Here is a 22,471-nt window from a genome sequence, read left to right on the forward strand (position 1 = left end):
ACTCACCCGCAGTCCGTCGATCTCGCTGCCGCTCTTGCCGGTACTGCGCCTTTAAATCCATCATGGCTGCCGCTCGAGGCAATTGTTTTGACGGCTCCAAGGGGCGGAGCCTGTTCCACAGTCACGCGACCTAAGAGCCACCCGGGGATTGGCTCTACCACGAGCAGGGAGCGTAAGAGGTGTGTGTCCAGCTTTGTCTCGGGTTCTCTGACCGCCTCTTTTTACGTCATTAAGGGGCGACAGAACGGGGACCTGTTAGCGTCATCCAGTAGCACCAGGCGGCCTGGCTAAAGGTAATGGTGGCGTGCTGAGCCAAGCTGAGCCTGGTCCAACTCATGGCCCTGCGGGCACTGACCCGCGCTCTTGGCTCTGTGAGCCTGACACCCCGGATTGCCGCCGTCCCCGGCCCAAGCCTGCTCCTGGCCTCCCAGGTAATCCACCGTACCCGGGAATGTGGCTGTTTCCGTTCGGGCAGCCGGAGAGGGGGGCGCCAGGAGAAGCGAGGTGGGGGATGCGAGTCTGCTTAGGAGTCACGCCGGCCTGTGACCTTGGATAAGTCACTCTCAGCCTCAGCTTTCTCCTCTGTATAAGTGTTGCTATCTCACAGGGTCCCTGGATTCCTCAGACAAGATACTGGAGGTGAAAGTGCTTTACAGAAAAATGTACAGGTTTCAATAATAACTAACACTTATTGTCTCTCATAAGCCAAGCATAAGTAATAGACGTTTTAAATAAATTAATTCCTTTCAATCACTTTATAAATTAGTTATTATATTCCCATTTTACAAATGAGAAAACATAAGTAGTCGAAGGTCATACACCAACCATTGGTGCTAGGTAATTTGGCTTCAAAGCCTGGGCTCTTAACCATTATTATAACCATTAAGGATGAGTTACTACTGAGATTAGAGAATTCAGGGCAAGATACCAAGAATAGGAGCCTAACATGAAGATGTCTCAAGGTTCCTAGTGGGCGACTGGTGAGTTACAGAAAAGAGAAGTTAAGTCTTACCTCCCCTGGACCTTTCAGACTTATGGTAGAGTTTGGCAGATGCATACTTAAAATTCAAAACCAAACCAGCCTACTTTGTGAAGTGCTGGGAATTCAAAAGGGAACAAGACATAAGTGATCTCTCCCCTCCATTCATATCTGAAAAACTCTCAGAAACATGCAGCAAAATGGGCAAAAGGCATTGATGCCAATGGTGGTACATGGGTGTATGGAAGTTACCAGCCCTGGAGAAGGGAGTTGTTTAGGGAAGGAAAAGTTTCTTGGAGAAGGAGAGTTTTGAGCCAAATTTGGAAGAAGGTGCACCAAGGGGAGAACATTCCATTGAAGAAATACTTCAGAGGTGAGAGGATCAGATGAGGAGAGGTAATCAACACACATACACCTAGATAAACATTCCGAACTGGTATTTGTGCAAGCTGTGATGGGTGGAGTTTTTGGATAGCTGGTCTGGGACTTCCAGGAGGAAGGAGGCTACAAGCTAAACTTTGTGCCCTCTCCCTTGGTTCTCTGAAGCTTTTCCTTCAGTTAGCTTTCAAGTGAAAGAGATTTCTGTTTATCTCTAGGTGACAAACAATGTCCTTCCTCTGCTGCCCTCTCCCTCGATGTTGCTTCCCTGCCGCCCAGTCCTTACCTCTGTGGCCCTTAGTGCTAAGTTTGTGTCCTGGAAGAGTCGTACCAAGTATACCGTTATGCCAGTGAAGATGAGGAAGTCTGGGGGCCGAAACCATACAGGTGGGAGCAAGGACAAGAAGATTTCAGCAGTAAAGGGCAAAAACATGGTAGGATCCTAGGCCTGTATTTTGATACAGGCAGAGGAATGTAATTAAAAAGCATTTATTGGACTCCTGCATGTAGTACGTGTGTAAGAGTAGAATACAAAGCAACAAACAAGTGGTCTGTGCTTCTAAAGATAATGTAGGTAGTTGAAGAAAACTGGACGTACTCAGGAAGTTATATGACATTTCTCTTCACACCCTTCAAAAATTGACGATAGTTGAAATTGAACACGAGTTACATGGCTCTCAGTAAACTTACTGAATTTTGTAATTTGTAGAGACTTTATCTGGATGTTTTATACAATTTCAATATCATAATTATGTTTTTACCAAGCTCCATGTAGGTGTTCACCCTCACCCCATTGTGCTGTGCAAATTTTTATCATTTTCTGCTTGTGTCATTATGTTGGGGAGCGCTGCTCTCTGCCTAGGATGGGTCTGTTCCCAATGCTGGGAACTGACTCGTCTGACCAGGGTCATGTCCCTGCACTGTCCTGACCACAGGCCGAATCCAAGTGCACGGTATTGGTGGGGGCCACAAGCAACGTTATCGAATGATTGACTTTCTGCGGTTCCGGCCCGAGCAGGAATCCAAGCCAGGACCCTTTGAGGAGAAGGTCATCACTGTCCGCTATGATCCCTGTAGGCAAGTTTGGGATGTGAGGTGGTAGTATGGCTGAATGACTGCTCTGTGGCTTTTCAGGAGACATGAGGCTGCCTAGATGGTCTGCTTACCTGTGCCTTACTCTGAACAGGTCAGCAGACATAGCTCTGGTTGCTGGGGGCAACCGGAAACGCTGGATCATTGCCACAGAAAACATGCAAGCTGGAGATACAATCCTGAACTCTGACCACATAGGCCGAATGGCAGGTGAGAGATGGCTGCCAGATGTGTGTGGGCTGGGAGGCTGCAGGGGTTCTGGTACTGATGAAATTCTGTCTTTTAGTTGCTGCTCGGGAAGGGGATGCACACCCTCTTGGGGCCTTGCCAGTGGGGACCCTCATCAACAATGTGGAGAGTGAGCCAGGCCGGGGTGCCCAGTATATCCGAGCCGCAGGTATGAAGAAAGGAGCTGCTTGGGATCTTACAGTTTGGAAGGCCAAGGGGTACCTGATGTTGCAACTCTCTGAACCCATGGGCCCACATCTGGTCCACTGGCAGAGAAAAAGAAGGAAAAACAAGGCTGAAGAGGTGCTTGTGTTTTGACCTAAAACCTTCCATGTATCCTGCTTCAGTGTTTCTCCTCCTCAAAGTATGTGTGGTGTGGCCCCTTGGAAATCTGCCCCCCACCTCCTGCTCTGTGGAGGGTCGCAGAGCTGTTTCTCCCTTTCCCAGGGACCTGTGGTGTGCTGCTACGGAAGGTGAATGGGACAGCCATCATCCAGCTGCCCTCTAAGAGGCAGATGCAGGTGTGTGGCGGGGATGCAGGTGCGAGGGATCAGCGAGGGAGGAATTTTTGGAATGTACCTAACCTGTCCAGGATAGCTCCCAGGTGTTTTATGTTGAGAACTGCCTCGAGCTGGGTCTGTCCTTTTCTGCCATGTGACTAGGCGTGCCTTGTCAGGCTGGCACCATGATGGAGTAGGAAACAGTGCCTTTCGTTTTCAACTACTGTAGGACCTGCACTCAGGTTCAATTATGTTGTGCTTTCCCCCTCTCCTCTCCCTTCTCTTCTTGAGTGTAAGAAGTCTCCCAAGAGTCCATGCCCTCAACAATGTCAGGCTCTTTCCCCCCATGGTGCATTCCCCTCCATCTGCTTTCTCTTTCAGGTGCTGGAAACGTGCATAGCAACAGTGGGCCGAGTATCCAACATTGATCATAACAAACGGGTTATCGGCAAGGCCGGGCGGAACCGCTGGCTGGGAAAGAGGCCCAACAGTGGGCGATGGCACCGCAAGGGGGGCTGGGCTGGCCGAAAGATACGGCCACTGCCCCCCATGAAGAGTTACGTGAAGCTGCCCTCAGCTGCTGCCCAAAGCTGATATCCCTGGACTCTAATAAAATGTCCCCCATTTTAATCTTTCTGTCTTTTTTGGGAGGGAGGAGGTACATACTGGATGAGGGGGGGCGCGGGGACAGAAGCAAACAACCGTTGGCCGAAGGAGAAAGGAAAGAAAAGTATGGGGCAAACACGGGCCGTTCCCCTCTCATTTCCAGTGCCCCCCCACCTTGCTCCGTGCCTTTATATGTAATGGAGGAGGGGGGAATAAATGACCTCCAAAGTCTTTTCCAATTCTGACTTCGGGAAGCGGGGAAGGCGCTTCCGGTGACAGGAGGAGGGGGACGGAAAGGAAGAGGAAAGGGCGGAGGAGGAGGTGCCGCGCGTCGCCGAGGTGGCACCGGCGGCTCCGCCCCGGCGCTCTCCCAGGGCCCCTAGCTTTCCGCTGGGCCTGGCGGAAATGAGCGGCGGCTCCGGGCGGGCGGGCGACGGGTCCCCAGAGCTAGGCGGGCGGCGCCGCTGGTTGGGGGCAGGCCCCGCCCTGCCAGGCCCCGGAGGCCGCAGACCTGCGCGGAGGCCGGGAGCTGGCAGCGCCACGCCCCCAGGGCGTTCGATCCCGCGCGCCACGCCCCCTGCGACCGCCTGTCCTGCGGAAACACGCCCCCTCCCGCCTCTCCGCCTCGACCCCTTCGGGGGGCCCAGGCGGGGCCCAAATCTCTGCCAGCGCCGCCGCCATAGCCTGCGCCGCGTCCTTAGCTCGGCGAAGGACAGGCCTCACGCCGGGACCCCCATCGACTTCTGAGGTGGCCACAGCCCCGCCGCGGCCCCCCGCCCCGAGCCCGGGTTTTCCTCCGCCCACTCGCCCACCGGGCCTCGCGCCCCCGATTCCGCCGCGCCTCGGGATTCTTGTTTATCTGGCCTAGCCCCCTCCCCCGCACCTTGCCGCGCGCCCCTGGCTTCTCCTGTCTTCGACCCCGGTCCTACAAGCCTCGCGCCCCTCACCCATCGGGTCTCCTGTGCACCCTGTTCGGGGCCTCACGTCGCCCCCACTGGCCTTGCTGCTTAAGCGCCTCCAATCTTGGGCGCCTCCAGCCTACCAGCCCCTTCTCCCAGCCCGTCGCGCCCTGCGCCCTCACTCCACACCAGGTCTCTGGGTCTTTTGCCCTTGCAGACTCACTCTCCGATGCTTCAATCATTGGAGCTATCACCCCTTCCCATATTCACTCGGGGTCTCGATCCCAACTCCCCGAAACACACACCCCTCTGGGCTTCGCATACCCCCTTCTCAGATCTGCTGCCGCCTGTCCCTGGGCCCTGGGATTCACTTTAATTCTAAGGCTGCCATGCCTCCACTGTCCCCTTTCCTCTGCTCCAAACCAACTCGCTCCATGCTGCATGCAGGGCCTTGGACCCTCCTTTTAGCCCCCAAATTTTGAGTTCTTTCAGAACAAACACCCCAGTGTTCCTCTGCTTAGGCCTGGCCCCACCCAGCATGCAGCAGGCAACTCCTGGGCCCTGCTTTACCCCACCCAGCCCGACAGCTGTTGTCACATTTGCTGTCCCAACTTCTGGGTGTCCTTGATTTTCTGACCTCCCATCTCACTCTAGCTTGCCTATTCTCTTTTCCTTGTGTTGCCAGGTGCCAGGATGGTGGGGGAACTCCGCTACAGGGAATTCAGGGTGCCCCTGGGGCCCGGCTTGCACGCCTATCCTGATGAGCTGATACGCCAGCGAGTGGGCCATGATGGGCATCCTGAGTACCAGATCCGCTGGCTCATCCTCCGGCGTGGGGATGACGGGGAAGGGGGTTCTAACCAAGTGGACTGCAAGGCTGAGCACATCCTGCTATGGATGTCCAATGACGAGATCTATGCCAACTGCCACAAGATGCTGGGCGAAGATGGCCAGGTCATCGGGCCCTCCCAGGAGACAGCAGGGGAGGCTGGAGCCCTCGACAAATCTGTGCTGGGGGAGATGGAAACCGATGTGAAGTCTCTGATTCAGAGGGCCCTTCGGCAGCTGGAGGAATGTGAGGGCACCATTCCTCCCGCCCCTCTGCTTCACACTGTCCATGTGCTCAGCGCCTATGCCAGCATTGAGCCCCTCACGGGGGTCTTCAAAGACCCAAGGGTCCTGGACTTGCTCATGCACATGCTCAGTAGTCCCGATTATCAAATTCGCTGGAGCGCAGGCCGGATGATACAAGCCCTGGCTTCCCATGATGCTGGTGAGGGGCAGTGTGGGGAGGAAAGGGGAGCAGGAGAGGGACTGGGTCAGCTTAGCGTCTCACAGGTCCCTGTGACAGAAGCCTCTGATCTCATCAGTACGTAAATGATTCTGTTGCCCTTGTCTTAGGATTGGAAGAAAAGGAGGTGGGAAGGTGAGTGTGGGCATCTCGGCAGAAGGGGGAGACTGAATCCTCAAGAACTTCCTGTTAACTGCCTTTCTATGCAGAGGAAGAATTTAGACTATTAGACTATTGCATATGAGACAGTAATAGGATAGGATAAGATAGTAAGTTTTGGCTTTTGAAGCAAATCAGCAAATCATGTCATTCTTAGTGTGTGGCAGCAGAAGGAGTGAGAGATAGAGCGTCTAAGAGAGATGCCTGGGAAGGGCAAGGTTAGGGAGCTGTTACTGATTGGGGTGTGGGTTACAGGGACCCGGACCCAGATCCTTCTGTCACTGAGCCAGCAGGAGGCCATTGAGAAACACCTGGATTTTGACAGCCGCTGTGCTCTGCTGGCACTATTTGCACAGGCCACGCTCTCTGAACATCCCATGTCTTTCGAGGGCATTCAGCTGCCACAGGTATTCTATGGAGAGTGTTGGGAGGGAGCTGTGGACAAAATCTAGGGATCAGGCCTTTGCACCTGTCCGCAGAGGACAGTGTGGAGAGAGGCACTGAAGCTGGAGCAAGGGGGACATAGGCCAAAGATTGTGTCCTACAGGTCCCAGGAAGGCTGCTCTTCTCCCTGGTGAAGCGCTATCTGCACGTCACCTCCCTCCTGGATCAGTTGAATGACAGTGCTGTGGAACCAGGAGCCCAGAGCTCCACTCCCGAGGAGTTGAGTGGGGAGAGGGGTCGGCTGGAGCTGGAGTTCAGCATGGCCATGGGCACCCTGATCTCGGAGCTGGTACAGGCCATGCGCTGGGACTGGGCCTCGGGCAGACAGGGGCCCTCGGCACGACCCTCCTGTTCCATCTTCCAGCCCCAGCTGGCAGATGCAGGCCCAGGGCACCCACCCGCTCAGGCCCTGCCCTCCCTTAGGAGGTCAAGGCGGTTTCGCCCTCGCTCCGAGTTCGCAAGTGGCAATACCTATGCCTTGTACGTGCGGGACGCGCTGCAGCCGGGCATGCGAGTGCGGATGCTGGACGATTACGAGGAGATCAGTGCCGGGGACGAAGGCGAGTTCCGGCAGAGCAACGATGGCGTGCCCCCTGTGCAGGTGAGCAAGAGCGCGGGGGCGGGCCACCGTTGGGGGTCTGTCTTGGGTGGGGCATAGCTGGGGCTTCAAGGTGGGGCCTCTGGCAGGCCACTCAAAGTGAAAACCCTCAGTAAGCTGGGTACGGTAAAAGGGGGTCAGCAATTGAGAGGGGAGCCATTTGGAGGGCTGAGAAAATCTGCCTTTAGGAGACTGAGGTCAGGAAGACTCACTCCCAGGAACAAGACTGATACGGCAAGACCATCCCAAAGGTCAAGTTCAGGAAGACAGTGTGGTTAAGGCCAGGAGGAAGTATGGGGCATAAGCCACCAAGGATAGGTGAGGGGAGAGAGCCCGTTCCCGTTTGGGGAAGGCATCCTTCGTGTGCGTGTACGTGTTCTCCATATACCACAGGTTTTGCTCTTTAGAGGTTTTTCCAAACCTGGCCAGGTGGTCACCCTGAGGGCTGTGAGGGCTGTGTGTCCTCAGCATCGGGCCACAGCCGGTCATTAGGTGAGCTCTCTTCCCCTTCCCTCTTTTCCCATATCCCCCAGGTGTTGTGGGAGTCAACAGGCCGCACCTATTGGGTACACTGGCACATGCTCGAGATTCTGGGCTTTGAGGAAGACATCGAAGACGTGGTTGAGGCTGATGAGTACCAGGGGGCAGCGGTCAGTGGAGCTGTGGGTGTAGGTGAGCCCAGAGGGGAAGCAGGGATCAGCTCTGTGCAGAGGAGCGGTGGTCTGGCTGGGCGGGCAGTGACGTCCCTGTGCCCCTCTCCTTTCCACAGCCCTGCCCTCCTGGCGGTGGAAGCCCATGGCAGAGCTCTACGCCGTGCCCTGCGTGCTGCCTGAGGATGAGGACGCTGAGGAGAGTGAACACCTGAGCCAGGCCGAGTGGTGGGAGCTCCTCTTCTTCATCAAGAAGCTGGATGGACCCGACCATCAGGAGGTTCTCCAGATCCTCCAGGAGAACCTGGATGGGGAGGTAGAGCCGCCCAGAGACACACAGAGGTTGGAGGGCTGGACTGTGACACAGCATTTGGAAGGCTCAGGATGGGAAGTGGAGGGTGATAGCGTAAGGCTGCAGGGGAGGGGTCTAGGATGTTCGGAGATGTTGGCGAGCTGTTTGGGAGGGCACCCCATGAGAGATTTGGGATGGAGAAGGCGTGTGCAGAACTCCCTTCCCCTGGCAAGTGCCTCTGGAGCCTCTGCGCCGGCAGAGCCGCCTGCAGTGAGAGCTTCTCCCCGATGACAGATTCTGGATGACGAGATCCTGGCTGAGCTGGCCATGCCCATGGAGTTGGCCCAGGACCTGCTGCTGGCTCTGCCACAGCGACTCGATGACAGCGCTCTCAGGGACCTGCTCAACTGCCATGTCTACAGGAAATACGGGCCCGAGGCCCTGACAGGGCAGCTGGCCTACCCATCCCTGCTGGAAGCCCAGGCCCAGCCTCAGGAATCAGCAGACGCAGCCAGAGTGGAAGGTGGGTTGCCAAACAGACAGCAGCTCTGCACACTGGCCTCTGGGAGGGCATTAGCCCAAGAGAGATGTCTTTGCTGGTTTTTGTGCAATCCTCTCTGGAAGAGATGGCACTTTAGGAAGAATCTGAAATTTCGAGATAAGCAGTGAATGGAGAAGCAGACATTGTCCTTCCTCCAGAGTATGAAGGAGTGTCAAGTTAGAACATTGCAAGAAATTTGAAGCCTTGAAAGCCCTCACATTGAATTTTTTCTATTGTAGAGAAAAACAGATTATTGCATGTTTCCAGGTACAGGGAAATGTTCTGCTATTTGCAGATAGGAAGCTCCTTTGCTATTTTAAGAATACAAAATAAAAAGTTTGTCATGAAGCTGTCTTAAAAGTACATTAAGAGATGCTATGAGATCCCCAAAACCTGGCGTTCAGGGGGAAAAAAATTAAAAATATTTTTAGGAGAAATGAGGAAACGAGTTGAGAGTTATGAATGTCTCTCCTTTTATGATCTTTCACATCACTAACGATGGCCAATTCTTGTGACTTCCCCTTTCCTGTAGCAAAAGAAGCCCCGACTCAGTGCCCCAACACTCCCCTGCAGCATCTGGTGGAGGGTTACGGTCTGGCTGGGAAAATCTTCCTGGATCTGGAGCAAGCTCTCAGCTCAGAGGGGCCCCGTGGGAGCGAGGTCAAGCCACTCCTGCTGCAACTGCAGCGGCAGCCCCAGCCCTTCCTCGCACTGATGCGGAGCCTCGACACTCCTGTGGCCAACAAGGCCCTGCACCTGGCTGTTCTGAGGTGAGGGGGTGGTGAGGGGCGGGGCTGGGCAGAGGGGTCTCCGAGGCAGGCTGCACATCTCTCTCCTACTGCCCTCTGCTCCCCAGAATCCTGATGCGGCTGGTGGACTTTCCTGAGGCATTGCTTCTCCCCTGGCATGAGGCCATGGACGCCTGCATGGCCTGCCTGCGGTCCCCAGACACTGACCGAGAGGTACCCCTGCCCTGCCCTGGGAAGATGCTGAGAGGGGGAGGACGCCAGGCAGCTTCTGGCAAGGCAGACCCCCTGGGCGGGGCTTGAGAGGGCACCGTGGAGCCTTTGTGCTCTTGGTTTGGGTTTCATTTTTAAAATTGAATTGTATTTTAAAAAATAGATCGTACGTTCACACAGTTCACAAATCAAAACAATATAACAAGGTAGAAACAAAATTCTCACTCCCACCTGAGTCCCTGTCCTCCCAATGCCACCCACATGCCCCTTATTGGTGACCATTTGTATTAATGTATGTATCTTTCCTGTATTTCATTATGCAAATATAACCCAAATGTGTGATCTTATTTGCCATCTCCTTTGTTACATAAAGGATGATATTTATATTACATTAAGAGCCTCAGGGCTTCCCTGGTGGCACAGTGGTTGAGAGTCTGCCTGCCGATGCAGGGGACACAGGTTCGTGCCCCGGTCCAGGAAGATCCCACATGCTGCGGAGCGGCTGGGCCCGTGAGCCATGGCCGCTGAGCCTGCGCGTCCGGAGCCTGTGCTCCACAACGGGAGAGGCCACAACAGTGAGAGGCCCACGTACCGCAAAAAAAAAAAAAAAAAAAAAAAAAGAGCCTCAGTGGCTCCTGTTTGGCTGGACCTGTGAAGGAAAGGGGGGTGAAGAAGGCAGAGGGGACCATCACATCCCAGAGTCCCCTGCCACAGAGCACTCCTGGGCACAGAAGGCTTGGGAAGCAGTCAGAGAACTAGGGTCATGGAGGCAGCGGGTGTCTGTAGCACACACCTTTGGCGGCTACCCAGATTTTAGCTCTGTGGTGGGCTTACTGAGTGTCCACACATACATCCGGTCCCTCTCGGCCCCCTCTTTGCTGTCAGGTGTCTGTGCTTGGGGGCTGAGCATCTCATAACACAGCCCCACAGCAGTTTCTTGGGACAGCTGGGCCTGAAAAGAAACAACCGGGGATGCCCCCTGCGCCTATTGCCAGCGTAATCAGTAGTCAAGAACCCCAGGGTCCAGGGCACCTCTTGGCTTTTCCATTGCAGTTTGTTTGGTTCTCTAATTCCACCAAGCCCTCATGTCTCCTCATCCTTGTTTTTTACTTCCTCACTCTGTTAACTGCAGTAGCCCTGGCACCCAGCACACAGTACGTGTGTAGTCAGTACTACTGAAGACGCTTGTGGTCTGTCCCCTTTATTCACCTCCCCCTGCCTCCTTCCCAGGTGCTCCAGGAACTGATCCTCTTCCTGCACCACCTGGCCTCGGTGAGCAGGGACTATGCTGTGGTGCTGAATCAGCTGGGAGCCCGGGATGCCATCTCCAAAGCCCTGGAAAAGCATCTGGGAAAGCTGGAGCTGGCTCAGGAGCTGCGGGACATGGTGTTCAAGTGTGAGAAGCATGCGCACCTCTACCGGAAACTCACCACCAACATCCTGGGAGGCTGTATCCAGGTCAGGAGGAAGGGCAGGGGGAAGCCTTTGGGTTCACAGCTGAGTAAGAGTATGAAACCCAAGCAGTGGCAGGGGAAGGGGGTGTGTTCCTGAAGTTGGAAGGCAGGTGAATCTAGTGAACCTGGGGCCGTTTGTTCCTGGCCCCGCTTTCCCAGCTGGTCCTGCTCTGCCAGTGCTACGGAGTTAGCCCTGCTGCTGCTGGGGTTTTTCCTCCACGTGTGTTTCCATGTTGCTGCCCCCTCCCCGCACCCCTTCTCTCCGATGTCCTGGCTGCAGATGGTGCTGGGCCAGATTGAAGACCACAGACGAACGCACCGCCCCATCAACATCCCCTTCTTTGATGTGTTCCTCAGATACCTGTGCCAGGGTTCGTGCCTGTCCCCCCATCACCCCGCGTCCCCACACCTCTGTGTGTTTTCCCTCCACACCTGCCAGGGCTGTGACCGCCACCCCTTCCCGCCTGCCCGCAGGCTCCAGCGTGGAGGTGAAGGAGGACAAGTGCTGGGAGAAGGTGGAGGTGTCCTCCAACCCGCACCGGGCCAGCAAGCTGACGGACCGCAACCCCAAGACCTACTGGGAGTCCAGTGGCAGCGCCGGCTCCCACTACATCACCCTACACATGCACCAGGGCGTCCTCGTCAGGTAACGCGCTCCATGCCTGTGCCTAGACACACACCCACGCTGTCCCGTGACTTCCCTGCCGTTTGTCTTGGGGAAGCACCCACACGCCCCTGAAGGTGACCAGAGTCCCCTCAGCTGTGTCTGTGAGGACACGACTGGATCGGTTCCAATTGGTCCCTCTGCCCTGCTCCTAGGCAGCTGGCTCTGCTGGTGGCTGGCGAAGACTCAAGCTACATGCCGGCCAGGGTGGTGGTGTTCGGGGGCGACAGCGCCACCTCCCTTAACACGGAACTCAACTCGGTAGGGACCCCTGTGCCATTAGGCCACCCCTCAAGGGATCCACCCTCCTGCCCAGACCCCTAAATGCCTACATTCTTCCCTGTTTTGAGCCCCATAGTAGATGAAGTCCATCCCTGTGCCCGCGTGACAGCGCCAGGCCCTGAGCAGTGAGGGTGGCATTAGGACCCCTCGGTCAGGACCCCGCACACCCCAGGGCTGGGGGAGGGAGGGACACAGCAGGCAACGGGAGCAGACTAGGGTTCTTTCAGCACTCCCATCCACACGTGTGACAGCGCTCTCTGCCTGCCACCCCCTTGCCACCAGGTGAACGTGATGCCATCTGCCAGCCGGGTGGTCCTCCTGGAGAACCTGAACCGCTTCTGGCCAGTCATCCAGATCCGCATAAAGCGCTGCCAGCAGGTGGGGCCGGGGGAGGGGGGCAGCCATGGGCAGGAGGCTCTGCGGCCCGTAACCGTTGCAGATCTTGGGCCACCTCTCCAGCGCCTCCTGAGGAGGGTATGGGGCCGGCGGAAATGGGCCTTTGCACGTTGCAGGGCGGCATCGACACGCGCATTCGGGGATTAGAGGTCCTGGGCCCCAAGCCCACGTTCTGGCCGGTGTTCCGGGAGCAGCTGTGTCGCCACACACGCCTCTTCTACATGGTCAGGGCGCAGGCTTGGAGCCAGGACATCGCGGAGGACCGCAGGAGCCTCCTGCACCTGAGCTCTAGGTGTGTGGGAGTGCGTGTGTACCTGTGTGCGTGAGAGGGGTAGCTGGCAATCTTAGGCTGGTGGACACAGGAGTCACTTAGGCTCCAGCCCCCAACACCTTCCTCCCCACTCTTCTCCCCAGACTCAACGGGGCTCTACGTCAGGAGCAGAATTTTGCTGATCGCTTCCTCCCAGACAGTGAAGCTGCCCGAGCACTGGGCAAGACCTGCTGGGAGGCCCTGGTCAGCCCCCTGGTGCAGAACATCACCTCCCCCGGTAACTGTCCCTGCCCCTGGCCCCTTTACTATCCCGTTGCTCGGCCCTGCTCATCAGCCCCTTCTTGCTCTGGCCTAGAGCCACCTGGGTTATGCTCTTGGCCCTGTGGATACCTGCGTTCATTCAGTACCCCCAAGCTCCCTTTTCACAGCCCAGGGGCCGCCTCCTTTCTCGTGTCTCCTGGCTGCCTGCTGACAGACACCACATGGTCAGGAGGGACCTTGCTACCTCCCTTGCCATATCGTCCTGTCCTGCTGCTCTTTCTTGGCACTCCTGTCCAGCCCAGCTTCCCCACTGCCCTGGAGACATGCCCTGCCTTGGCTTGTTTTTCCCCCGCCTCCAGATGAGGATGGGGTCAGCCCCCTGGGCTGGTTGCTGGACCAGTACCTCGAGTGTCGGGAGGCTGCCCACAACCCGCAGAGCCGCGCAGCAGCTTTCTCCTCACGGGTGCGCCGCCTCACCCACCTGCTGGTGCACGTGGAGCCCTGCGAGGCAGCCCCTCCAGTGGTGGCCGCTCCTCGGCCCAGTGAGTGCTGGGGGCTCAGGCGGGAGCTCGGTTGGGGGCCTTCCCTCCCCCAACCTACATACTACAGGCGTCTGTCCCTCCTCACCACCCCTCCCTGCATGCTCAGCCTGTTCATCTTCTGGTTTGTGTCACCCCCACCTGGGAGCATCATTTTGGGTGGCAGAATGTCAGGAGGGAACCCCAGGCTCACCCTCGAATGGGGACCCAGGAGCTGAGGGCTGCCACCGCCTTGCCTCCGCCCCTTCCCCTGTCTCCACAGAGGGTAGAAACAGAAGCCATGACTGGAGCTCCCTGGCCACCCGGGGGCTTCCTAGCAGCATCATGAGAAACCTGACCCGCTGCTGGCGGGCAGTGGTGGAGGAGCAGGTGGGCAGGAGCGGCGGAGGTGGGGTGGGGAGGGAGGGCGGAACTGTGCCGGCGGTTTGTTGGGTTGCCCTTCACACTGCCGCCCCTTCCCACCTTCCAGGTCAACAGTTTTCTGACCTCACACTGGCGGGATGATGACTTTGTGCCCCGCTACTGCGAACACTTCAGTAATCTGCAGAAGTCAAGCTCCGAGCTGTTTGGGCCACGGGCAGCCTTCTTGCTGGCGCTGCAGAACGGCTGTGCTGGTGCCCTGCTGAAGCACCCTTTCCTCATAGCTGCCCACGTAAGCCTCCCATCCTCCCCTCCCCTGGGGCCTCCCCCCCTAAACTCTCCCTTCCCCTCCTCAGAATGGCCCACCCTTCCATTTCCACTCAACAAGGAGCATGTACAATACTAATATAGAACCATGTTATCAAAAATTCAAAAAAAACAGGAATACCCTGGTGGTCCAGTGGTTAGGACTCTGCGCTTTCACTGCTGTGGGCCCAGGTTCCATCCCTGGTCGGGGAACTAAGATCCCATAAGCCATGCCCACAGCCCCCCCCCCCCCCCGCCCCGCCCCCCGCAAAAAAAAGGAAGATAAAAGAAAGAAATGACCCACTTTGTACCATCCTAATACATCTCGGCATACTTTCTTCTACTTGGGTGCTTGATTTCATATACTTTACTCACAAGTAGCTAAAATGCTTTATCCTGTTTTCTTTTGACCCTTAACATGAAAAGCCATTTTCAGTGTTGCTGTTTGTCTTCAAATTTTTATATAAATTCCATCCAATAAATGTATCGATACTATAATTTACTCCACCATTCCTGTCATTCCACAAATATTTAATAGGCACTTAAAATGTGTCAGGCACTGAGATAAGAGCTGAAGATAGACGAAATCCCTTCCCTCAAAGTTTACAGTCTCCTAGAGAAGATGCACAGTTAAGCAGAGTGCCCTGGTAAGCAGAGAACAGCGAAGTGGGAGCCAGAAGCATGGCTGTAACAACGTGATGTGACCATCTTTGTGCACAAAACTTACAGGAATACCTCCTTTTTTTTTTTTTTTAATATTCTTTCTTCTTTTTTTTTTTTTTAAACCCCACATTTGTTTATTTATTTATTTTTGGCTGTGTTGGGTCTTCGTTTCTGTGCGAGGGCTTTCTCTAGTTGCGGCGAGCGGGGGCCACCCTTCATTGCGGTGCGCAGGCCTCTCACTGTCGCGGCCTCTCTTGTTGCGGAGCACAGGCTCCAGACGCGCAGGCTCAGTAGTTGTGGCTCACGGGCCTAGTTGCTCCGCGGCATGTGGGATCTTCCCAGACCAGGGATTGAACCCGCGTCCCCTGCATTAGCAGGCAGATTCTCAACCACTGCGCCACCAGGGAAGCCCGGAATACCTCCTTTTATTGCTCTTCGCTTTATTGTGCTTTGCAAATAATGTGTTTTTTTGCAAATTGAAGGTTTGCGGCAACCCTGTGTTGTCAGGTGATGGTCAGCATTTCTTAGCAATAAAGTACTGTTTAATTAAGGTATGTACACTGTTTTTTAGGCATACTGCTATTGCACACTTAATACACTATGGTATAATGTAAACATCTTTTTGTATGCGCTGGGAGACCAGAAAATTTGCGTGACTTGCTTTATTGCGGAGGCAAACCCGCCGTATCTCTGAGGTGTGTTTGTGTCTCCTTGCATCGAGTTACTATTGTTAGTTTGAGTTTAGACAGGCTAAATGTGGAAAAAACAGTTTTCGGGGCTTCCCTGGTGGCACAGTGGCTATCTGCCTGCTAATGCAGGGGACATGGGTTCGAGCCCTGGTCTGGGAGGATCCCATATGCTGCGGAGCAACTAGGCCCGTGAGCCACAACTACTGAGCCTGCGTGTCTGGAGCCTGTGCTCCGCAACAAGAGAGGCCACGATAGTGAGAGGCCCGCGCACCGCGATGAAAAGGGGCCCCGGCTTGCCACAACTAGAGAAAAAATTAATTAATTAATAAACTCCTACCCCCAACATCTTTAAAAAAATAAAAAATAAGGGTTTTATAAAATCGCTGACCAGTTGATGAACCTGCTGGCCATTCATATTTCCTTCCTCAGACCCTCCCCCTGTTCCCACTCACCTCCTCCATTCTCTCCTTCATAGTTTTCCTGTGCTCTCCCCACTGCCCAGGTAAGCGAGCAGTTTGCACGGCACATCGACCAGCGGATCCAGGGCAGCCGGATCGGTGGGGCCCGGGGGATGGAGATGCTGGCCCAACTGCAGCGATGCCTGGAAACCGTCCTGATCTTCTCTGGCCTGGAGATAGCCACCACTTTCGAGCATTACTACCAGTGAGTGTGGACCAAGGGAGTGGGAGGTGGGGGGAGGCAGGATGACGGGCAGGGCCAGCCCTCGGGGCTGGGAGGCTGGGGTCCCGGCAGGCTGGAATCCCGGAGCGGGGGGGCCATGCCAAGCACCCACACTGAGGCTTGGCCTGGGCTGTGCGCGCTGCAGGCACTACATGGCGGACCGTCTCCTAAGCGTGGGCTCGAGCTGGCTGGAGGGGGCCGTGCTGGAGCAGATCGGCCCCTGCTTCCCCAACCGCCTCCCCCAGCAGATGTTGCGGAGCCTGAGCACCTCAGAGGAGCTGCAGCGCCAGTTCCACGTGTACCAGCTCCAGCGGCTTGATCAGGAACTCCTGAAGCTGGAGGACACAGAGAAGAAAATACAGGTGGGCACTGGGGAAGGGAATTAGCAAGTGGGAGGGTGGGAGGCACAGAGAGAGGCACGGGGCAGACCAGAGGAGCCGCTGGCTTTGGGGCGCCCTGTGTTCCATCGTCTTCAGGTGAGCCACGAGGCCAGCGGCAGGGGGCACGAGAGAGGGACCGGAGAGGAAGCTGAGCTGGAAGCTGGGGCAGCATCGGCGGCCGGCGGGGCGGGAGAGGAGGCGGCGGAGGAGGAGGAGGATGAGAACGAGGACCTTTACTATGAAGGGGCGATGCCAGAAATGTCTGTGCTCGTCCTGTCACCACGCTGCTGGCCCACTGCCTCCATCTGCCACACGCTCAACCCCAGAACCTGCCTGCCTGCCTACCTGAGGGGCACCTTGAACCGATACTCCAACTTCTACAGCAAGAGTGAGCAGCTGGCCGAGAGGACTGGGGGCTGGGACACCAGGAAAGAACCTGGGCTTGGGGGTGGCCCCTGGGGCTGGCAGCCTTCACGGGGTAGATTTGAGGAAAAGGGCAGGAGCTTAGGTTTGGGGTGGGGCTACAGGTGCCAGATCCCCAGCCTGTTGTCTTTTCTGTCTTTAAAATAAGACCCAAGACTCCCTTTCTGGGTGGTGGGGAGGATGGAGGCAGGAGGCACCTGAGACCACCAGAGAGTGGTGGGTGTTTCGTTCCTGGTCAGTCATTGTAACCTAATCTCCCCAGTGGGGGCTGATCCTGGGCTGGGCAGCGACAAAGGAGGGGGTGGTGAGACTTAGACCCTGCCCTCAGGGAGCTCCTACACTACTGGGGAAGACGTTTCCAGTTTGGTGAGAGCCCCAGTCCTTCCTCACTTCATGGTTTTGTCTCCCTTAAAAATGGGGGAACTCCTCGAAGGCACTGATCACAGCCTGCCTGGCACAGGGTGGGCTCCCCTTACCCAGGAGGCAGACACAGAGAGGGCTGAGCTCTGGAAGCTCAGACCAGGAACCACAGTGTCCGGAAACACTGGGCCCCAGACTCTGCAGAGATTAACGGGGACAAAGCTCCACCGATGGTGCGTCCTCACCAGCCCCCCTGACTCCCTCCTCCTCCCTGACACTCAGGTCAGAGCTACCCTGCCCTAGAGCAGGCCCCGCAGAGGCGACTGCAGTGGACATGGCTGGGCCGGGCTGAACTGCAGTTTGGGGACCAGACGCTGCATGTGTCCACCGTGCAGATGTGGCTGCTGCTGCATCTCAATGAGCTGAAGGTGGCCCAGCCCCTCACGCCTCCCTGCTCTCTCCCACCTGTCCCTCCTTTTCCTTCCCTCCACCCTCTCTGCTCCACCTCCTGGGGAGGCCCTGACGCTTCCCTCCTCTTCCTAAGGCGGTCTCCATGGAGAGTCTGCTGGCGCTCTCCGGGCTCTCTCCAGACATGCTGAATCAGGCAGTTGGGCCTCTTACCTCTTCAAGGGGCCCCCTGGACCTTCACGAGACAAAGGATGCCCCAGGAGGTCTGTACTTAGGGCCCCGGGGCCTCTGCCCTGAGCTGGGGCCAGCCTCCTCGAGGGCCCCCCCACCAAGTGACCAGCGCTTATTTCAGGGGTGCTCAAGATTCGAGATGGTAGCGAGGAACCCAGGCCTCGGAGGGGCAACGTGTGGCTCATCCCAGCTCAGACATACCTGAAAGCTGAGGACGAAGAGGGCCGGAACTTGGAGAAGAGACGGAACCTTCTCAACTGCCTCATTCTCCGAATCCTCAAGGCCCACGGGGACGAGGGCCTGCACATTGACCAGCTTGTCTGCCGGGTAGGCGGGGGTGGGCGTTGGGTGAGGAGGCTTTGCCAGGGGCAGGGGGCAGTCCACAGGAGGATGGATCCACATTTGAAGTCTCTGGCTCACTGTAGAGCCTGTAGTGGGTGAGGAGTGGGGCTGGGGTGCCCCTCATGGCCTCGCTGTTCTGGGGCTGAGAGCTAGAGGTGCAGTAAGCTGGGCGTCTTACATATCGTTTCCCCTCCCCGCTCCATACCAGGTGCTGGAGGCTTGGCAGAAGGGCCCGTGTCCTTCCAGGGGCTTGGTCAGCAGCCTTGGCAGGGGGTCCACCTGCAGCAGTGCTGATGTCCTCTCCTGTGTCTTGCACCTCCTGGGCAAGGGCACAGTGAGACGCCAGGATGACCGGCCCCAGATGCTGTCCTATGCAGTCCCCGTGACTGTGATGGAGCCTCACACCGAGTCCCTGAACCCCGGCTCCTCGGGCCCAAACCCACCCCTCACCTTCCACACCCTGCAGATTCGCTCCCGGGGCGTGCCCTATGCCTCCTGCACAAGCACCCAGAGCTTCTCTACCTTCCGGTAGCCCTGGAGACAGGCTCAGGGTTATGTAGGGCAGCGCTTTCTACAGAATAAAATGCAGCAGTTTGATTACTTGGCCTGTGTGGTGACTGCTAGGGAGCTGACAGGGGCAGGGGCTTTCCTGGCTGAAAGGGGAGAAGAGCCCTCCACTCTGAGGCAGTCTCATGCTGTGCCAGGAGTCTCTTCGGGTGAGGATGGCAGGCTGGGGAGAGGGGTAGAGGGAGTCAGGTGTGACTGAGCATCCCCCTCCTGGCCGGGGGATTAAGTGGACTCCGGGGATGGGTCTTCTCGGAGGGTATGTGGTCAGAAGTGCTTTCACCTTGGCAGGGTGGAGATTCGAGTCCATCTTGCCATGCGCTGGATGGCTTGCAACTTCGGCAGATCATCCAGCAGGGCTCCATTTCACTTGTTTGTGGAATTGGACAGTCACTGTGGGACTCGTGTGGGAGCCTTTGACACGGTGAAGGCTTTGCCACCAAGTCCCTCTTCTGGCCACCACGCTCAGAAGTGTGCACAGCGCTGTCCTGAGGTAAGGCTGACAAGGGGACGGTGAGGTAAAGGACCCTTGCGGCCACTACAGGCACCCAGGACCTTAATGTGTTCCCCACGGACGCTGTAGGGTCTGGGTTAGAAGCCGACCTAGAAGGATCTGCAGCTCCCACGGGCTCCTCCTCTTTGCCCCTCTCTACTCCCCTGCCTCTGCCCGCCTCTGGCTGTGCAGAGCTGCACACTGTCGCCAGAGTTGGACCCCAGCTAGCTCCAGAGGCAGGCCTGTTGCTCTGTGCTGATTGGCCCCCCGGCCCCACCCACACTGAGGCAGGGCAGGTCAGGCTAGGGGACCCGGTGCCAGGGGTGGAGCTCTGTGTCTGGGCAGGGCCCTTAGCGCAGGAGGGAAGGAGTGACCCAGGCGTCCTGAATCCATGACTAGATGACTAGGAAAAAGCTACAGAAGAGTCAGGTGGTGGGAGAGGGTACATTGGCCGTAGCGAACTGGGTGCCACCCAGGACTGACATTTGGAATAGATTCTGTAAGGGAAAAAGCGGCCAGGGCTTGGGAGTCAGGATGCCCAGGATGAGGCAACAAAGCAAAGTGTGGACACAGAGGGCCCCTGCTTGCTCTGCAGTGTGGTGGCCCTGTGGTGCCGTTGGTGGTTCTCACAGCAGAACCGCCCTGTTGGTCCGTTCTATTCTGAGGCGGCATCAGGCTGGGCCAGCAGTGGGCACACTGGAGCTGCTGCACTGTGTCACTTGGTTGCTCCTCCACCTTTGTGCCAGAGATCATGGCCTGACTCTCTTTCGCTGGCCCAGGCCACGTCCTCCTTTTTGTGCCAGCTCTGTGGGGCCGGCGCCTTTTGCTTCTCTGGGTTCATGCTCTTTATGAGCCTACCCTTTCCCACAGAAACCCAGAGAGCCCCCGGGCTCTAGTAGCCAGGCCAGCATGCACCACATGCGGGGACCAGGTGGGACTTTGTCCCACTGCCACCTCCTGTGCTGCTGCTGCTGCCCCCACGGGCTCTGGTGTGGGCTGGGCTCCAGGCCGCTAGTCGCATCCACGGCGTTCGCTCAACCCCTTATTCGTCCCAGTCACCCTGCCCCGAAGTCTCCCACAGGGTACCCACCTGCTCATCTGCAATGGACAAACCTCCAACAGTCTTTAAAGGAAGAGCACACCAGCCATGACGCCAAAACCCTGCACGTTCCTGTCTGCAGTCCAGCTCCTACATTGCCCATTGTCCTCCACACACAGTCTAACCCCACTTTGATCTGCCTGATCTGGTACCCAAATCCAGCCACCCAGGCGAGCAGTCCTGATTACCCTTCTCTCACCAGGACCAGTAAAGATCTGAGCCTCCTTCCCTGCCCTCAGGACTTTCCATCTCGACAGGGCAAACACTTCCTGGCTGACTCAGGGGATGAAAGTTTCCTTCCCTGATCCCCGTATGAGACCATCCTCACAGCCTCAATTCCGTATATCCCTTTAGCTGGTTTGCACACCAAGGACCACATAATGATCCCATTTATATGAAATGTCCCCAAATCGGCACATCTAGAGACGGAATGTGGTTTAGTGGTTGCCTAGAGTTGGGGGGATTGGGAAGAACTGAGGAGTGACTGCTAGAAGGTACCAGGTTTCTTTTTGAGGTGTCACCAATGTTACAACATTGTGGTGATGGTCACACAATTCGGTGAATACACTAAAAACCACCGAATTGTACACGTTAAATGGATACACTGTATGGTATGTGAATGCTATCTCAACAAAGCTTTTAACAGTAAAAACCAAAACCAACCAGACCAACCCACAGCTGAAGCTCAGAGCTCTCCATCTCCTCTGGCTCCTCGTTGAAGGGCAAAAGTAGCAGTTTGGAGGCTTGGGGACCAATACAGCCGTGTGGTGGACATACATTACGGTTTCTTGACTGCCCTTCACCTGAACCCCCTTCTTGTGCTTAGAAACTCCCTACCACAAACCTAGGGAGAAGGCAGAGCCCACCTCCCACCGTATGAAAGACCAGACACTTGGCTTTCCCAGCATCGCCTTTGCAGCCAGGTGACTCGACGCCTCTGCCAGGAACGCCTCAGTCTAGAGCAGAGCAGGGGGAAGTGGGGCACCTCTGGTGTCGGCACTGACATCTTCACGTCAACACTGGTTCCCAGGTAGGACTTACAGTGCTTTTAACTGCTCTATCCCCCACTCCTTTTTTGGAGCTTCTCTCCAGCCTTCTGAGTGTTTCTGTGAGCCCAGTAGTTCAATAGTCTATTTCTGCTTTTATCAGCCAGAATCGGTCTTTTGGCTTTAAACTAGGATTGACACACGTGACACCGGGGACCCTGTAGCACTGGCTCCCTCACTCCCCCGGGACAGGCGAACTATCCTGGTAGCTAGAGCCCTCATCTAACAATCATTGGGAGAAGCGCATTTTATGCGTTTCTGTCATCAGAACTCTATCCTTTCCCCCATCCCAGAAGCATCAAGCAATAACAGATGTCTTAACTTCTAATTCTACCTCTTCCTTTCCCTTACAGCTGCTTTTTGTTTTTTAAATTATTACTTTTTTGGCTGCGCCACACAGCACACAGGATTTTAGTTCCCCGACCAGGGGGCCCCCTGCAGTGGAAGCTGGGTCCTAAACATTGGACTGCCAGGGAATTCCCTATAGCTGTTTTTTAGATGTTAATCTTTCTAATGTTCTGTAGTTTTTGTGATTTATCTAGGTCCCCAACCCCACCGTCTGTGATTAACTGGTGTTCCTGATTCTTAGGGTTCATAAATTATCAATTATAATTCTCATCCCCTTTAACATACTCTGTCCTTCTGGAACTCTGATTTGTCTCACATCTCCTCACTCTATCCTCCGTGTTGTTTAACCTCTTTTCCTCAGTTTCCATTTCTCTCTATCCCTGGGCTCCATCTGTGTAACTTCACATCTACTTCCAGTTCATTCTCCTTCTAGGTGTGTCTAATCTGCAGCTTAACCATAAAGTTTCTAACTTCAAATAGCATATTTTTCATTAAAAAAATTTATCAATCTGGTCCTTTTTGATATTTTTTTCATCGGTCATAGCTTTTCTTTAAACGTTAAGACATTTTGTATTTTGTATTTTATACTTCTAAC

The 22,471-nt window shown here is 55.8% G+C and overlaps 2 protein-coding genes across 3 annotated transcripts; both read left to right on the forward strand.

Annotated features, from left to right (window-relative positions):
- The first annotated feature begins 234 nt into the window (after positions 1 to 234).
- MRPL2 (mitochondrial ribosomal protein L2) lies at positions 235 to 3,807 on the forward strand. The gene is made up of 7 exons (XM_060111041.1): positions 235 to 431; positions 1,576 to 1,744; positions 2,293 to 2,434; positions 2,544 to 2,659; positions 2,736 to 2,846; positions 3,125 to 3,198; positions 3,559 to 3,807. The coding sequence occupies exons 1-7, from the start codon at positions 336 to 338 to the stop codon at positions 3,769 to 3,771; spliced, it is 921 nt and encodes a 306-aa protein (XP_059967024.1). The 5' UTR covers positions 235 to 335; the 3' UTR covers positions 3,772 to 3,807.
- A 401-nt stretch (positions 3,808 to 4,208) lies between these two features.
- Positions 4,209 to 18,910, forward strand: CUL7 (cullin 7). Of its 2 annotated transcripts, none has more exons than XM_060110058.1 (26): positions 4,209 to 4,531; positions 5,368 to 5,955; positions 6,388 to 6,539; positions 6,680 to 7,177; positions 7,708 to 7,846; positions 7,944 to 8,140; positions 8,411 to 8,639; positions 9,190 to 9,427; positions 9,514 to 9,619; positions 10,847 to 11,074; positions 11,351 to 11,441; positions 11,545 to 11,716; positions 11,890 to 11,995; positions 12,299 to 12,394; positions 12,529 to 12,704; positions 12,827 to 12,960; positions 13,304 to 13,486; positions 13,746 to 13,852; positions 13,953 to 14,135; positions 16,004 to 16,164; positions 16,328 to 16,544; positions 16,659 to 16,950; positions 17,628 to 17,773; positions 17,890 to 18,016; positions 18,106 to 18,311; positions 18,535 to 18,910. In XM_060110058.1, the coding sequence occupies exons 2-26, from the start codon at positions 5,376 to 5,378 to the stop codon at positions 18,856 to 18,858; spliced, it is 5,088 nt and encodes a 1,695-aa protein (XP_059966041.1). In that variant the 5' UTR covers positions 4,209 to 4,531; positions 5,368 to 5,375; the 3' UTR covers positions 18,859 to 18,910. The 2 variants fall into 2 exon arrangements, with proteins under 2 accessions (XP_059966041.1, XP_059966042.1); XM_060110059.1 differs by having other exon boundaries at positions 5,368 to 5,757.
- The last annotated feature ends 3,561 nt before the right edge of the window (positions 18,911 to 22,471 follow it).

The sequence above is a fragment of the Mesoplodon densirostris genome, chromosome 10 (assembly GCF_025265405.1).
Source record: "Mesoplodon densirostris isolate mMesDen1 chromosome 10, mMesDen1 primary haplotype, whole genome shotgun sequence".
Lineage (NCBI taxonomy): Eukaryota > Metazoa > Chordata > Mammalia > Artiodactyla > Ziphiidae > Mesoplodon > Mesoplodon densirostris.

Bases quoted from the DNA above. Each gene is read 5' to 3' on its own strand.
- CUL7 (XM_060110058.1), top strand. From the start codon at position 5,376: ATGGTGGGGGAACTCCGCTACAGGGAATTCAGGGTGCCCCTGGGGCCC. The intron at 7,847-7,943 runs GTGAGCCCAGAG...TCCTTTCCACAG, and splicing joins CAGTGGAGCTGTGGGTGTAG to CCCTGCCCTCCTGGCGGTGG. The intron at 9,620-10,846 runs GTACCCCTGCCC...CCTCCTTCCCAG, and splicing joins CCCCAGACACTGACCGAGAG to GTGCTCCAGGAACTGATCCT.
- MRPL2 (XM_060111041.1), top strand. From the start codon at position 336: ATGGCCCTGCGGGCACTGACCCGCGCTCTTGGCTCTGTGAGCCTGACA. The intron at 1,745-2,292 runs GTGGGAGCAAGG...TCCTGACCACAG, and splicing joins TGGGGGCCGAAACCATACAG to GCCGAATCCAAGTGCACGGT. The intron at 2,847-3,124 runs GTATGAAGAAAG...TCCCTTTCCCAG, and splicing joins CCAGTATATCCGAGCCGCAG to GGACCTGTGGTGTGCTGCTA.